A 15,479-nucleotide genomic window follows, 5' to 3' on the forward strand; every position below is an offset into this window, starting at 1 on the left:
TGTTTTCTTTGCAATTCAAAACTTTGTCTGGTACTGAGAGTTTGAGTAGCACATGATTTTACATGGCTTGGTTTAGTACATTGTATGAGACAGATTGGAAAAATATATTTTATAGTAACAGAGATAATTTTTTATATGAGCTAGTCTCAGTTCGACTCTGTTTTGGTGCTTGTTTCTGCATTATGTCTAGAACATCATGATCTTGTGTTCAGTTTATTGTTGTTATGTGCTACTGTGTTATTCTTGCATTTGTGCTACTATGCTACTGTGTTATTGTTGTATTTGTTATGTGCTACTGTGCTACTGTGTTATTGTTGTTATGTGCTACTGTGTTCAATTGAAGTTTCTTTCTGCAGTTTATTGTTGTTATGTGCTACTGTGTTCAGTTTATTGTTGTTATGTGCTACTGTGTGCAGTTTATTATTGTTATGTGCTACTGTGTGCAGTTTATTTGAAGTTTCTTTCTGCAGTTTATTATTGTTATGTGCTTTGTGCAGTTTATTTGAAGTTTCTTTCTGCAGTTTATTATTGTTATGTGCTTTGTGCAGTTTATTTGTGTAGTTTATTATTGTTATGTGCTACTGTGTGCAGTTTATTTGAAGTTTCTTTCTGCAGTTTATTTTTGTTATGTGCTACTGTGTGCAGTTTATTTGTGTGCAGTTTATTTGAAGTTTATTTGTGTAGTTTATTATTGTTATGTGCTACTGTGTTTAATTGAAGTTTCTTTCTGTAGTTTATTGTTGTTATGTGCTACTGTGTGCAGTTTATTATGTGCTACTGTGTGCAGTAGCAGGACTAGACGAATATGAGTGCAGCGAGGAGAGTAGCAGGATTGGACAAGTGCAGTAGCAGAACTGGACGAGTATAAGTGCAGTAGCAGGATTGGGCGATGACGAGTGCAGTAGTAGGATTAGGTGATGACGAGTGCAGTAGCAGAACACGGGTACAAGTGTAGTAGCAGAACTGAACGAGTATGAGTGCAGCGAGGGCAGTAGCAGGATTGGACAAGTGCAGCAACAAAACTGGACGAGTACGAGTACAGTAGCAGGATTGAACGAGTGCAGTAGCAGGATTGGGCGATGACGAGTGCAGTAGCAGAAAACAATTAAGTAGCAGAACTGGACGAGTATGAGTGCAGTAGCAGGATTGGACGAGTACAGTAGCAGGATTAGATGATGAGATGAGAGTAGTAGGAGAGTGAGATTTTGTGAAGTAACATAAATGGATTATTCTCAAGGAAATAAAAGTAACATAAAGAATTATTCTCAGAAAAAAAAAAAAAAAAAAAAAGTAACATAAGGGAATTAGAAGTCAAAAGAAGTAGTTAAGAGTAAAAAAGTAAATTAACTCATGGCATGAGGCAAGTGGAGAGCAAATTGTCCTTACTTGTAAGATTTGATCTTTATAAAATGATTAGAAGTTAAAAGAAGTAGTTAAGGATAAAAAAGTAAATTAACTCATGACATGTGACAAGTGGAGAACACATTGTCCTTATTTGTAAGATTTAGTCCTTATATGTTTAATTCAATTTTTAGATGATTTATTTGTAAAGTCATCTTTTGTCAATAACTTAAATGTAATTTATTAAAAAAAAAATTGGGACTTATACTACTACCCTAAGAATCAATGCACCAACTCATCCATTAACCTATAAAAGTGAAACGACACAGCTACAACTCTTTAAGCTATATGAAGTTATGAACAATAGGAATTTTTCCGCTACTTCAGTATTTTAGCCCCGACTTCAAATCATTGCAAATTGGTTATTGGCTAATAACCTAGCAATAACTTCTATTTAGAGTCGCCTAAAGTGACTAAGGCGATTGTGAATCAAAGATGCATACACTTGCTGCTCGTGATAGAAATCATTTTAGCACACTCAAAATGTCAAGCATGTTATAACTAATTTTACAGATCCAATTCAATGATTCATCAATATTCATGTTTCATATCAATACTGAATATTAATTTGACCACGGCCATAAGTAGTTTCATATTTTAGCATTTTGCCCTTTACATAGATAGATTTGTCTTACTACAGCGTAGAGGGTCTTACCAGTACCACAATACAATATTTGCCAAAACCACGAGCCAATTTTAGGTTGGTCACACCAGGGAGCTCTGTAATTGCTCTGGCAGCCTCAAAGATCACCAAATTAGATTAATCACTAACTAAATAGCTGGCAACTTGCAAACCTATCTAAGAGATACGTACCTATTATCAATTTATCATGGCATCCAATCACAAGCATCACATCAAATAGGGGAATGCTTTTAAGGGGAAAATGTGTGAATAGAAATCAAGTTTTTAGGCATCTCACATTTAATAAAGAGAATAAACGATTTGGATACTTTGTTAATTGTTTCTCTTCAACTGCCAGGTGCTATGTGCCTAACATTTCAATTCCGACGGAAAGAAAAAGAAAAACAAGGAACATAAACAAAAAGAAAACCTGGACATACCCAAATCAAAACACCAAAACCACATCCGAAACTCCAGCAGCTTCTTCAACCCAAGGAAGATTCAGGGTCAGTTTACCACAGGAAGACCACTCAAAATCCACCTCAGCACCATTCAAACAGAAATTCTTTGGGGATTCACTAGAGTAGGCCGAGAAATTGCCTCCACCTTTAACCTTCATCTTGACACTAGAAGAAACCGAACTAGTATTGTACTCCAACTCTTGGATGGTGCCTCCACTGTTGAACATGTTGGTCAGTCCAATAGGCGCAAATTTAGTGCTGCTGGAGCGGAGATTTTGAACTGGCACAAAGGTGAAAATCTCGAACGAAGATGGTTTGATTGTGATTTGAATTGGATCAGACTTGGGGGTCACGAAGAGGAGTTCATCAGTCTGGTTGAGATAGACCACATACTGTTCAGCCTTGCCCAAATTGGCTGCTTCTTTCTTTTGGTCCCATTCAATTTCAGAAACATGCACTGAACAATGGATTTCCTCATAGCATTCGGGATAGCCTCTGATCTTTTGCTCTTTTGGATCCCAACCAGCCCCTTGGCAGTTGAAAGATCCAATGACACCAGCATACTGTGGAAAAAGTGATCGCTTGAGTCACAAGTTATAAATTAATTGGAACAAATATGCTACAAAATGAAGCGACAAGTATAACACATATACCTTGTTCAAGTTCCAAATTTTGAGAGCGGACTTGCTGTCATTCAAAGGGTTTTTGAATAGACAGTCCCTAGTTGGAAGGGCAAAATGCTGGCACTTGGGAATGGTTCCATCTGGGTAAGCCAACTTCTTGATGAGATCAAAATCATGACAATCAAGCGAGTCACTCACATATACCGGACCTCCACATATTGCCCGCGATGCTGCATGAAATTGGCCACATGGATGTTCTGATTGGAACATATCCCAATCAGGTTGGATGAACTGACTCATCCACATGCTGTTGTAAGCACAATGGATCATATGAACTCCTTGTAACCAATAAACTGCCATAGGGTCTCCATCTCCACCACGGAACCAAAAGTCATCACCTGAAACACAAGATCAATGGTGAAAACTAGTACCAGTGATCTAGTTAGAAATTAATACAAAACCAATTTTTCATCTTTAGACTTCTTTACCAACTCTTCCAATAGAGATTTGCTTAGTCCCAAGGAAGAAGAAGTCATTGCATTGTTGCATGCTAGAAATAAGTCCAGTCCCACTGAAGTTATTTACAAGGGAAGAAGTAAGCCCCTTGTAATATGCCTTTGGAAGCTCCAGACGGCCTCCGTGTTCCTCACCTAAAAACTCAAGACTCTGCATATAGAAGAAACTCGTATGAACGACTGGTGTACATAGTTAAAATATAAGACAGCATAATTACCAAATTAAAATGGTGTTTATGAAGATCCCTTACATGAATAACGTCCACTTTGACTCCTGTTATACCAACTTCAGAAAGATAGGAGTGCATAGAATTGAAGAAGTCGTCAGATTGATCAGGATGAACAAGTCCAATGCCACCCTCTATGAGTTTCACCACAGCAAGATCAGTCATCGACCTGTCGAGTCCAGAAGAGACATTAACAGCAGTGACCTTTGCATTGAGATGGGTTGCGCCGGGCTTTACACCACCCCAGGCACCACAAAGAGCATGCCATACATAAATATCATCCAAACCCTTATATTTGGTTCTCAAGTCGCTTGTGAAAGCCTTCATTCCACCATAGCTTCCACAGCCATTGGTAGAAGCAGAACCACTATTTTTTTCTTCTTCAGCAATCATCACATCCAACTCTTGCTTAAGCTTCTGCCATTGTGTTTTGAACTCGAACAAATCAGTGACTCCTGATTGAATGGCCCTGTCACGAGCCTTCTCAATATCCTCAACTTCAAGTGCCTTGGCTATCAACTTCTTCTGCCTGTTGGAATCATATGAAGGAGCGTTAGGATCCAACAAAGATCCTCCTTTGTAGTTCCTAAACTTGTCACACTCCTCAAACCTGTGAAGCCTACCAGTCATTTGAGTCCCACCAAGGATTAGATGTGCGTCCTCATTCGGGTTTTCGTCACTGTCAAAATTGATACTTTGCCAGCCATCATCAATGATGATAAACCTTGGGGGAACACCGGCTTCAACAAATTCCTTGACCCCATGGAAAACACCAACAGGTTCTACAGTTAAATAGAAGGCATCCCAAGTGCACCAACCAAACTTGTCAACTAAACTTGGGACTGTTTTCTCTTCTAGGAGCCTAAAGGTATTGAGATGAACCCTAAGAGCACTATAGGCCTCTTTCATCAAGGTGTAGGGATTATCAGAAGCATGAACATAAGCGATGGCATCAAAATATGAAGTTTTCACTTGGGTACAACCACTCTCAGCAAAGACAACTACATGACCATCAGGACCAGGTAGAAGAGCAGACCTGAATTTGTCTTCAATGATCGGTACGATTATGACATAGGACTTGATTTCAGGGATATCTAAGAGCACCCATTGTGTCTCCACCTGCAAATCCGACCCAGACTTCCCAACCCACATGGTAGACCACCATGGTTTGAACCTAAAGATGCTAAGGAAATCCCTGTTACTGAACCTACCCAAGGAGTTGGTCAACTTATCAGAAGGCTCCTCCTTATTGAACCCAAGAAACCCTGCCTTGTGGGACAAGGCACAGACGCGTCGGACCAGATGAGATGGAACATCAGAACAAGAAGAAGGTTGGAAGATTGAATGAAAGGGACTGAGAGTGACATTGGTTGGAACTTCAGAGAGCAATGGAACACCTTTCACACTCAACTTTCCATCAGACAAGTCGAAGTAGAGTTCCGAACTCGCACAATGGAACAAATTTCGAATTGGATTAACAGGTTCATTAGGGGGTGCCATGAGCCGATGGAAACAGAGAAATGAAGAAGAAGACTTGGAGAACCTTGGTTTGAATGTGTGGGATGGAAGAAAACCCGGAACATAGTGACCCTATATGCTTTACATTGATGGCTGATCTTTTGGTTTTTGGCATCTTTTGGTTTCTCTCTGTTTTAGTGCAAGAGGCACCTCATTACATTAAAGGACAAACCGAATGGCTTATCCAACAGTACAAGGAATAGAAAGCAACCGAAACCGACTGGTTCTATATAAGCAGAACCGATCGAAGAGAGACAAATTGAAATCATCTAACCTCAGAATTCAGTGTACTTGAAAATGAACCAGCATTGCAATCTTGTCCAGGACTAGGCATTGGTATTGAACATGTTACATCTTACATTTAATATTAGTATCTGTACACAGCTACAAAAAGCCGAATTACAATGCAATGGTTTGCATTTGATATGTTTTTATTTTGGTTGAAGCAATGGAAAATATATTTTCCTATAAGGCTTTTAAACAAAGAAGAAATATTATTGCAAAGAATTTCATCTAAAAAATCATCTAGTATCTTCAGCTGCTCCTCCACCCCAATAATATTGGGGTCCAAATCTACCAAGTCCTCTTAGCTCAGTCCCCATGCCTGCAAGTCAGTAGAGGATACGTTATCCCAGTCATTCTTGTTACTATCCCAATTCATCATCTCAGATAGCAAATCTATGGTTTTTTTTATAACTTGTTCTGTACACACCCACATCACATAATGAAGGCTTCATCATGGAAAAGACCAAAAAACCAATCTACATCTGCTTGGCACTCGGCAGATATCCCTACATTTTAACACGTGTAAACATGCCTACACATACAGAAATGCATAGTCATGACTCATGAATACTTGTGTGCTTGTTTGCCCATGTCATATGGATATGATTTCTTTGTGAAACTAAATATCTTATTTTGGTCGAAAACTCGCAATTTAAAGCCAGAAATGAAAAGGAAAAAATTAGTTACCTGGATTCGGCCATCAGATGTTCCAGTGACCAAAACTTCCTCATTGGGATCAATAGCCAAGGAAAGAACCTTACAGTTTGTGCCAGTTTGTAGTGTGTCTATTATTTTGTTCTGCTTCTCCCTATCCCAAATTTCCACACATCCTCCTTTACCTCCCAAATAGATCAGTTCCGAGCTTATTGCCATAGCCCGCACTTCTAGTGTAGTTGACAGAGACCCAACCAAACTGAAGTTTGCAGCACTCCAAATCTGGACACATAAAAATTGAGTACTTCAGTAAACAACTGCAAACAAAAATATGGAAATGTTTCATGACCTTTTAGGTTATATTCGAACTTTTGTTATTATTTATTATTATTATTATTTTATACAGATCTTGTTATGTATAAAAGAGACAGAAAATGCATGGTATTAGATCCTATTGGAGGGTACCTTCACTGCTGCTCCATCCAACGAAGAACCTGCTGCATATATCATTCCACTGTGATACTGAATGCAATGGATAGGATTTGATTTCCCAAGTAATTTCCGGGAGCCGGTTTGAATGGTACTGAGTGTTCCTGTGACCAAATCAATCTCCTGAAAGTTCAAACAAGTAATGACTATCTGTACAATGAGAGAAACAACTATAGCTAGATGCAACTTGCAAACCACCATTATTTGGAGGGATATCTTACCTGAACACTGCTATCATGGCATCCACAATATATTTTCCCATTTACCAGAGCAAAGCACTTTACAGATTTGCTGGAATTTAACATTTTGGATCCTCCGCTCCATGAGTGAGCCTGGGAAGAGTAACAGGCAGCACATTAGAAACTGTTGCATGCCTTTTCTTGCTTCTAAGGTTGAAATGATTACATGGATACCAGAAAAAGTAAAGAGAAGTAAAATGATAATCATGTGAAAAGTTATGATCTCCTTTAGTACCTTTATACCATTGCTTTGTGGAATGAAGCATGAAAAACTATTGGTGACGGCCAGATTATGAACTTGATCCTTCATATCATGGACTTCTACACACTGGATTCCTTCATTGCTGATAGACCAGACCCTTGTTGTTCTATCTAGTGAGCCACTGTATAGAATCTCCTTTGATTGCAAAATTGCCAAGCTAGTAACTGCCTTTGTATGTTCTTGAATTTCCTGGATTAGATGGAGAATGCTACCTTTACCCGTCCACACCTTCAGAATTCAAAAACAGAATGCCATGAAAAGAAAATTACATGGGATAAACATTTCTGGAATAGAATAAATCATATAAAAAATGGATAAAAATAGTTACCTTTATAGTTCCATCTGAATGGCCAGAAAATATTTTATCCTTGAAACAAACTACTGAAAGAACCTCTCCGTTCTCACTGCAGTCTACTTGAACTAATTCTTTATGATCCCACATTTCCTGTTGTTAAACACAGAAAATTTTGTCATGGCCCTTCTTTGTAGAACAATTATATACAATAGTATGATGAAGTGATGAACTTACGGCACTAGAGTCTTGCCCATCGGAAAAGACTTTTAGCATTTGAAATGCCAAGGGAGTGTATCTCTTAAGCTCTCTCAGGCCTTTTACGATATCCCTCCTGCAAGAATTTAATTCTTGCATCCCCTCTGAAAATTTAGGAATTGTTACCTCTTTTCCAACTATAAAGTCTTTCCAGGGTGATTCAATTTTAACTGGAGCTTTCAAAATGACCTATGCCTTACCAGGATCACGGATGAAGCTGCCCAACGCCAGCAAAGCAAGTGCTTTGTCTTCAGTATCCTTGGCAGACTTGAATATTGATATGAACCGTTTAATCAAGCACAGCCGAGCTGCTCCTCGTATTCCTGTATCTGGAAGGGCATTGAGCATGTGTACGAGCCATGTGGCTGACACAAAGCATGCAGAACATAATTCCGAGATTCTGCTCTTCAATCCTTCTGCCAAGGCCTCAAAAAGTAGACCAAACTCGTGGCTTGCTAAAACAAATGCCATTTTTCTTTCCCAGTTATCAGCTGCCTTTTCTTCCTCCTTTTGACATCAGCCAGAAAAATGAAATTATCAGGATATGAATCATATGAAATATAATCAGGTACACAGTATTAAGCAAAGCACAAAGAAGTAACTTTTCAGAACTAAGTAATGTGCTGCAAATTTTTCAAACAAAAAAAACTCACAACAGTTTCAACTTCTCCAGAAAAGTTGCTAAGTTGATCCATTCGCACACGTTGTTTATAAATTTTGTCAAGGCCAGCACGTTTTAGAAGGACGGCCCTAGCAAGAGGCTTTCCAGATGTGGTGAACGTCCCTTGCAGTGACATAATGGTCTCAGCAGCAGCGATTTGGGCAGCAGGGGCCTCAATATTTCTGAGACATGAAATGAGAGTGTCCATTGCCTCTTCACGGTATATGCTCATCTTTCTCGGCTCTGCCTACAAACCAACAAGTAGTCATTAACTGATTACCACCAGTACAACCAACTAGCCAATTTAGGTAGTTAAATGCAATGACTACTTGCAATTAACAAGCGTATGACTTGATCAATTAAAATTGGACAATGAGATCCAAACCAGAAGATCAAGTTGAAGTAGTAGACTGGCCACAACAGGACAATGGTCTTGAGCAGCGGTCTGTAGATAAATAAGGAGGGTGTGCATTGTACTGAAAGGGCCCTCATCCTTTATGATATGCAGGATTTGTTCATTGAATGTCCTCCTGTCTAACACCAAAGTTAAAATTTGTTGTGCTTGCTTGACTTCAAATGTAATAACAAATGTGAATAGACACAAAGAAGCTTGAGGTAACTTTACCTGTTTAATTTCACTAACTCGGACAAAAAAAGAACTATCTCAAACCGTTCTTCATCCTCTGCACCCGTGAAGCTATCCAAAACAGGAGCCAACTCAGCTTTATCAGCTATTGTGTTCCTGCAGTGCCCATCCTGTTGCATACATCTTAATAAGATCCCAATCGCTGCAGTCTTCTCTTCTGCTGATTCAGATTCCAAACTGCTGATTATTCTTTCAAGTAATTTTTCAGAAGTCACAGTGTTGGCGATTGATTCACTGCCGCCAACAATATGCCCCAGTAAAACCACTGCAGCTGATTTAGGCTTTAGACACATATTAGCCCAATCATCATCTCCCTTTCTAATAACCATTAAGAGAGAGTCCACCAGGTCCATCTCCACTAGATTAAGAATGCAATGCCTTAGCAGATATATCAAGACAACAGCCTCCATCAACCCCTTTTTGAAAAGAGCCACAATACATTCCACATCAGAGTCAACCTGGGTTAGTGTCTGAATCACAGCATTGTCTCTTGAACCCAGCTCAGACAAGAGGAAAACTGTGGCTGTTAGAACTCTAGGATCGACCGAATTGAAAAGAACCTCCACGAAACCATTAATAACCGGAGGTTTTGAGAGCATATTCTGAATATCCCATTCCACATTTGCTTCCTGCCAGAAACGCTCAATACGAAGAACAGCCATTTCAGACTCCTTGAGAATTTCTGACATACAAAGATTGGTAATGGCAATTCTTAACTCACTAACTGCACTATCAATAGCAGCTTGGCTTATGACACTGACAGGAGAAGTTGAAGGCATTATGGGTTTCACCATTGGCTCAATCTGCGGGCTTGGATTATCAGATGGGCTGAAGGCTATACCAGGGTTCTGTTCTTGCCAACTTGCAATTAGACGCTTGAGGACATAGTTGGTCTTAGGCAGTTGGGTGCTTTGCAAATTCTGGCGGGTAATTGGGCAGGTTGAGTTTCCTCTATCAAGCCATTCTTGGATGGCTTTTCGCTCATATGTCTGACCAGTCTCAAGTGTCACTGGATCATCAAAAAGGGTACTAGTTATGGGACACACAAAGTCCTTCGGAGGTGTAAATTTTCCACCACCAGATTGGTTTTCAGAATCTGCCATGAGCGGATTTGGAGATGAACTATATACAACAAAAATCCAAATGTTATCAATTGAAATAAACAATATAAAGCTAATGCCGAAAGCAGTCATGGGTGATTTTTGCTGTCACATACCGACTTGATTCTGCGGAAATGGGTTGCTTTAGCTTTTGGATTTGGTTCCGCCTAGAATCAAATAATTCCATTCTTGTGTTGTTTTCCTACAAGACTCGAGATTAGAAACCAAAAAAGTTGCGTAGTTATATCAGAACAGCTGTAGAGGTTCTGTCATTTCTTGTTAGAATCGATTCACTCACCTCAATTTCAGCTTCGGAATCCAAAAAGGAATCAAGAGAATGGTCCTCCAAAGAAGATTCTTCCAGCTCAGAATCTGAATTTACATTTGGCGTCGCTCCCAGACTCCATGAGGGTAAGATATTATCAAGTGCAACTCTTTGAGGATAAAATGAGGGAGACTTGGGTCTTCTTCTTACACTGCTGCCCCTGCTGAACGATTCAACTGAATTCTCTGCTTCAGCCCAAATTGGCTGCGAGTTTTAAGAAGCAAAAGTGAATGGGATTCACAGAAATGTCAAAACTGTAGAAAATGACAGGTTGACTACAAAAGTCAAGAATCCAGTGGGTACGCGCTGTTACTTTGGATCACACACATCCCATTCTAGTTGTACCATTAAAGGAAAATGAAGCTAATAATGGCCAGACATTCTCTCCTTTCCTGAGATACCTTGGAAAACCCCATACCAGAGGATAATATAGCTCATGGTTCAAAGAATCCAACACACACAAACAAGAAGATGATAGAAATCATTTTAAAGAAGAGCTTTTGTGGTTAACTTCTATGTAAGAACTAGTCATCAGCAACATGTCTTATATGATTTGTTTTATAGAGTGGCCTACCCGGTACACCTAATGCATAGTTTTATTGAGTGGGACAATTTCAATTTAGGTACGTACAATGCATTATAAACACGTGGGAGTTGGTGTGTGACAAAAACAATTAGTCCTAATACTAATAATCAAAATGATTATTAATAATGTTTTTCCAATAAGACAAATCTTGTTTTTGTCTTGAACCACTATCGAAATAAAATATTTAATCAGATTAGCAAAAGCAAGACCCGGTTCATATGCAAGACAAAGAAAAAGGCCAATACCCAGAACAAAAGAGCTCCATCCAAACACAAACAAACGGTTATAATTTCTTCAATAAAACAAAACCTTAAGTTTGAAAGAGAAAGAATTGATTACATTGTACCGTCCGTTTTCAAATCCGGCTTCATCTTCTCCGGTGCTCCGATCATCATACCGGAACTCATCACTTCCTTCACTCAATTCCAACACCACAGCCGGTGGATCAATCACTCTTCCTCCATCTTTATTCTCCAAAACCTCCCTGAAATACTCACTGAAAACCCTACAATTCTCATCCAAAACCCTCTCGTAGCGGCTCTCCAGCTCCTTCAGCCCGCCGTCTGGTTCCCGCTCATCTTCGACAGCGAATTCGACCCCGCCGGAAACGCCACCGACATGTCGTTGATCGAAACGTCGTCGTCGTCGTCGTTTTCGTAGCTGACATTTGGGGACAGCGACGGCAGAATCTGCGATCGCCGGCGATTGTACCACTGGAGAACCGGGAGGAGGTGGACGAGGAAGAGCTCCTCGAACAGCACCGGAGCCAATTCCGTCCGGGCGAGCGCCGGCTCGGATCGGAAGATCTCGAGGACGCAGACGGCGGCGTCGATCGAGCGGCGGCAGAGGCCGTAGATGAGGGAGAGGAGGAGCGAGGAGAAGGGGCTTTTGGGCCCGGAGAGGAGGAGCTTCTCACAGAGGCGGAGGGAGGAGGTCCGGACGGCTGCGCTGGATTCGGCGATGGCGTTTTCTAGGGTTTCCGCGGCGAAGTTGAGGGATTTAATAGCCGCGGTTTGGCTGGAACCCAACGGTGGCGGGAGCCTGCGGCGGAGCGTGGAGAAGACGCGGCGGCGGAGCTCCGATTGCGAAAGTGTTTCGGAGACGAAAGCCGCCGTGTGGCATAGAATCTGTGATGAACTAGTAGTAGTGGTCATGTCATGGCTGTGTTCATCACTCATCACTGTGCTTTGAGAGTTTTCAACTTTCAATTTCGGGGTTTTAGGCTGGTTTTAACGGAAATAAAAGTGGCGGGAAAGAATCTCGAAGACGGCGTCAAGGGACAAAACGGTCATTTTCGCATGTTTTTTCGAACTGTTTGTGGAAATCTCACAGCAAATGTAACTCATTTTGAGCAGAACTCTAGGGATGAAGATCGAGGTCCATGGTTTAATATTATATGCCGCCCCGGCCGGCTTGACTGCTTATTTTGATTATCAGTCGTAATCAATCAATTCAGTACTACCATGGAGTATACTTTGAAACTTGATTAATCTTAATTAATCGTTCTTGTTCTTCCATTTGGCATAGGTTGTTCAATGAAGATGAATAAACTATAGAGATACGCGGCCAATCTTTGGCTACAGCCTGCAGACTGCAGTGTGTCTGGATGGCGAAAGTTAGTAGGAAGGTGCATCCCTAACTTTAAGATGTAACGCTGATTTGTAAGAGAGCAATATTCATTGGTTTCATAATAAAACAATGAAGCTTGAAGGTTAGCAGCTGTCATGTACACGTACAATACACAGTTTATTCTTTGTCACTCGTATTGGAGATGCAGCAGATAGGAATTGCGATAAAAAATTGTCGCGAAAAAAGATGCTTAAACAACTTGATGAAGGATGATACAGTGTAAAAATCAGTGGAGCTATCGCGTTTAATTTGGTGAAACTAGGAAGACAACAAGGAGATGAATTTGAGCACTACGGTGACTGCATTTTGAGCTGCCAATGATGCGAAAATAGAGGCTTCATTCGACACAGAGGAGCCTCCCCCAGCCAAATCTGATAGCGCCCTAATCACAATGAAAGGTGTCTTTTGCTGTTTACAGACCAGAGCTACTGCAGCACTTTCCATGTCAATTGCAGTGGCATTAAACTTGGAGTTCAAGAATTGTCTATATGCACTATTGTCCACAAACACATTGGCACTGATCCCTCTTTGCACTCTCACCACTATTGGTGCTCTTGGTAAACAAGTTGTATTCACGCAACTCTCTAACTTCAAATCCTGTGAAATTGAATACGAAAGTGAATTAGAAACAAATTAGATCAACACACACATAGATAAGAGAACATTGTGCCACTAGGTGATTACCAGTAGTTGTTGAGCAAGTGCAAAATATTTTTTGTTTACGGGGACCCAAAAGGCATGCTGCCGAACTTCAGGAGTGCCATAAACTGGGAAGATCTCTTCCGGTTGGTACCATGCATTGTTCAGAAAATTGTCAACAGACTTCTCAGTTTCTGTTTTGTTGTTGAATTCGGAAAATTTTATGTAACCAACATCCCTGGTGTAGTCTCCGAATGACTCCAAGGATAACAAATTATCAGGACCATCCCCAAACCTCTGCATACATCCAAATGACAGAGGAATTGATGATGTGAATGTTAGTAAAATTTAAACTAAAGAAACATTCATATTTGCTATGGTGAGTGAGATTATGTAAAACTTTCATCACAATTGAAAATGTTTAATTGTACCTGCCAATTCCAAAGGCCTGTATGAGCCCAGTACTGAGCGATAGTGACATCTCCAATTTGGAGTTGAGGATCTGCATTTCCTGCAATTCCATAGTGCACAACCCCTTTCACCTTGAATAGGGTTAGCAATAATTGAGTTGTTACACCTGCATTAAGCTAGTCAAAGGTTTGTGCACCAGTTATTCTCAATATATAATATTGCATTGACCAAGAAACTAAGTAAACCCTGCTTAAAGTTCTGCATAACATACCATGCTCAACCCTGTCATAGCAATTACAACACTTTGATTATCCAATCTACCAAATCGAAACCTTCTTCCTGTGAAATTCAGTACAGAAATATCGATTTAAGTGGTACCAATATCAAGCTTGATGCAATATATAAAAACTTCGATGATGGACATTTTAATATATGTTACCTGAAAAATCCAAACTGGGAAGCTTCTGATCAGTCACAAAGCTTGCCGATTGAAGAAGAGGGGTGAGCTCAAAGGAATTTGGTACTATAATACCCAAGTATGGGCCTTTCCTATTCATCCTATCAATCTTTTTCATGGTAATTTGAGAAACTGCACCATCAACTGTTCTAGTGCTAATCCCTAAAACCAATACAAAGAAAACCACTAACACCATCTTCAAATGGCTCTCCATCTCTCTCTCTCCCTCTATATTACTCTAATCAATACCCAAAAGCTGATGACCCTTGTAGATCGACTTGCATTGGCCACTGACACATTTATATACAATGGTTTGATTAAAAATCAATAGATGTGAAAGCTAGCTAGCTAGATTCAAAGACTTCAATATTCACGTTAGAAAAGGAGAGGTATCAAGGTTGAAGATTCTTAATTAGCATTTGTCTTTGTAGAAGGGTCAACTCTAGGAATCAATATCATGGTACCTAGTCTGTTCTATATGATTAGTCAAAACATAGGGATGGCCACAGAATTAGTTCAGCATTTGATACATATATAGTACGTAGAATTTTACTCCAAACCAATCCATAGACTTCTAAAACTCTGTTTGAATGGCCTAACTAGGTGTTATATATAAATTAGGTCAAAGTAATCTAAATTTATAAGACTAGATTAAAACACCGGTGCTTTTGAAAGAGCTAGAAATTGCTAAAGACTAGCTGTGGTGTTCTATATTGTTAAAGGTGGATTAAAATTTTAATTGTTGAGATTAGATTAAACTGATAAGAAATTAAGCGACTGGTTTGATTGGAAGAAGCCGGTGTATTTCCTTTTGAAGACTATTCAAATGCTTTGCTTGAAGAGCTCGACCTCTTTCTGTTCATACCCCGAAAACCATGCACATGGACAAAAGAGATTACGTTACGTTACGATTCATTCGGTTCGATTTGCACGTTTAATCCGAGTAAACCAGGTCAACTACAACAGTACAACTTGCCTGAGCAACTGGTTAAGGAACTTCGTTCATACTTGGTCTGAGCTTGGTGTTGGACATGGAATTTGGAAAAATCAAACCAAGGATGGGCTAGATGGGCCGATCCTAGACCATACCCAGCCCAATATAGTTTTGTCATGAAAAAGCTATACTGAAATTATCGACTAATGAAGTCCTAAATTTCTTTATGGATAATGTGTTTAAAG

The 15,479-nt window shown here is 39.9% G+C and overlaps 3 protein-coding genes across 3 annotated transcripts; all 3 read right to left on the minus strand.

Moving 5' to 3' along the window:
- Positions 1-2,294: 2,294 nt before the first annotated feature.
- LOC112183380 (stachyose synthase) lies at positions 2,295-5,505 on the minus strand. Its single transcript, XM_024321739.2, has 4 exons — positions 3,874-5,505; positions 3,596-3,773; positions 3,138-3,505; positions 2,295-3,047 (listed from the first exon to the last, which is right to left on the minus strand). Exons 1-4 carry the CDS (start codon positions 5,347-5,349, stop codon positions 2,469-2,471), a joined length of 2,601 nt encoding a protein of 866 aa, XP_024177507.1. The 5' UTR covers positions 5,350-5,505; the 3' UTR covers positions 2,295-2,468.
- Positions 5,506-5,700: 195 nt separating this feature from the next.
- LOC112183379 (putative E3 ubiquitin-protein ligase LIN) lies at positions 5,701-12,499 on the minus strand. Its single transcript, XM_024321738.2, is given in 15 exon segments — positions 5,701-5,971; positions 6,340-6,588; positions 6,772-6,918; positions 7,017-7,127; positions 7,270-7,524; positions 7,625-7,741; positions 7,826-7,950; positions 8,047-8,353; positions 8,500-8,754; positions 8,893-9,037; positions 9,133-10,275; positions 10,370-10,455; positions 10,552-10,782; positions 11,504-11,721; positions 11,724-12,499. Coding segments are annotated over 15 exon segments (4,026 nt in total). The 5' UTR covers positions 12,343-12,499; the 3' UTR covers positions 5,701-5,953.
- Positions 12,500-12,964: 465 nt separating this feature from the next.
- LOC112183381 (bark storage protein A) lies at positions 12,965-14,685 on the minus strand. The gene is made up of 5 exons (XM_024321740.2): positions 14,283-14,685; positions 14,115-14,182; positions 13,864-14,019; positions 13,478-13,729; positions 12,965-13,390 (listed from the first exon to the last, which is right to left on the minus strand). The coding sequence occupies exons 1-5, from the start codon at positions 14,512-14,514 to the stop codon at positions 13,052-13,054; spliced, it is 1,047 nt and encodes a 348-aa protein (XP_024177508.1). The 5' UTR covers positions 14,515-14,685; the 3' UTR covers positions 12,965-13,051.
- Positions 14,686-15,479: the final 794 nt, after the last annotated feature.

Source organism: Rosa chinensis, chromosome 2 (genome assembly GCF_002994745.2).
Source record: "Rosa chinensis cultivar Old Blush chromosome 2, RchiOBHm-V2, whole genome shotgun sequence".
Classification (NCBI taxonomy): Eukaryota; Viridiplantae; Streptophyta; class Magnoliopsida; order Rosales; family Rosaceae; genus Rosa; species Rosa chinensis.

Coding starts and splice junctions, on each gene's coding strand:
- LOC112183380 (XM_024321739.2), bottom strand. CDS start 5,349: ATGGCACCCCCTAATGAACCTGTTAATCCAATTCGAAATTTGTTCCAT. Junction 3,506..3,595: donor AATCTCTATTGGAAGAGTTG/GTAAAGAAGTCT, acceptor CTTGTGTTTCAG/GTGATGACTTTTGGTTCCGT. Junction 3,048..3,137: donor AAATTTGGAACTTGAACAAG/GTATATGTGTTA, acceptor CTTTTTCCACAG/TATGCTGGTGTCATTGGATC.
- LOC112183381 (XM_024321740.2), bottom strand. CDS start 14,514: ATGGAGAGCCATTTGAAGATGGTGTTAGTGGTTTTCTTTGTATTGGTT. Junction 13,730..13,863: donor CAGGCCTTTGGAATTGGCAG/GTACAATTAAAC, acceptor GGATGTATGCAG/AGGTTTGGGGATGGTCCTGA. Junction 13,391..13,477: donor CACTTGCTCAACAACTACTG/GTAATCACCTAG, acceptor TCAATTTCACAG/GATTTGAAGTTAGAGAGTTG.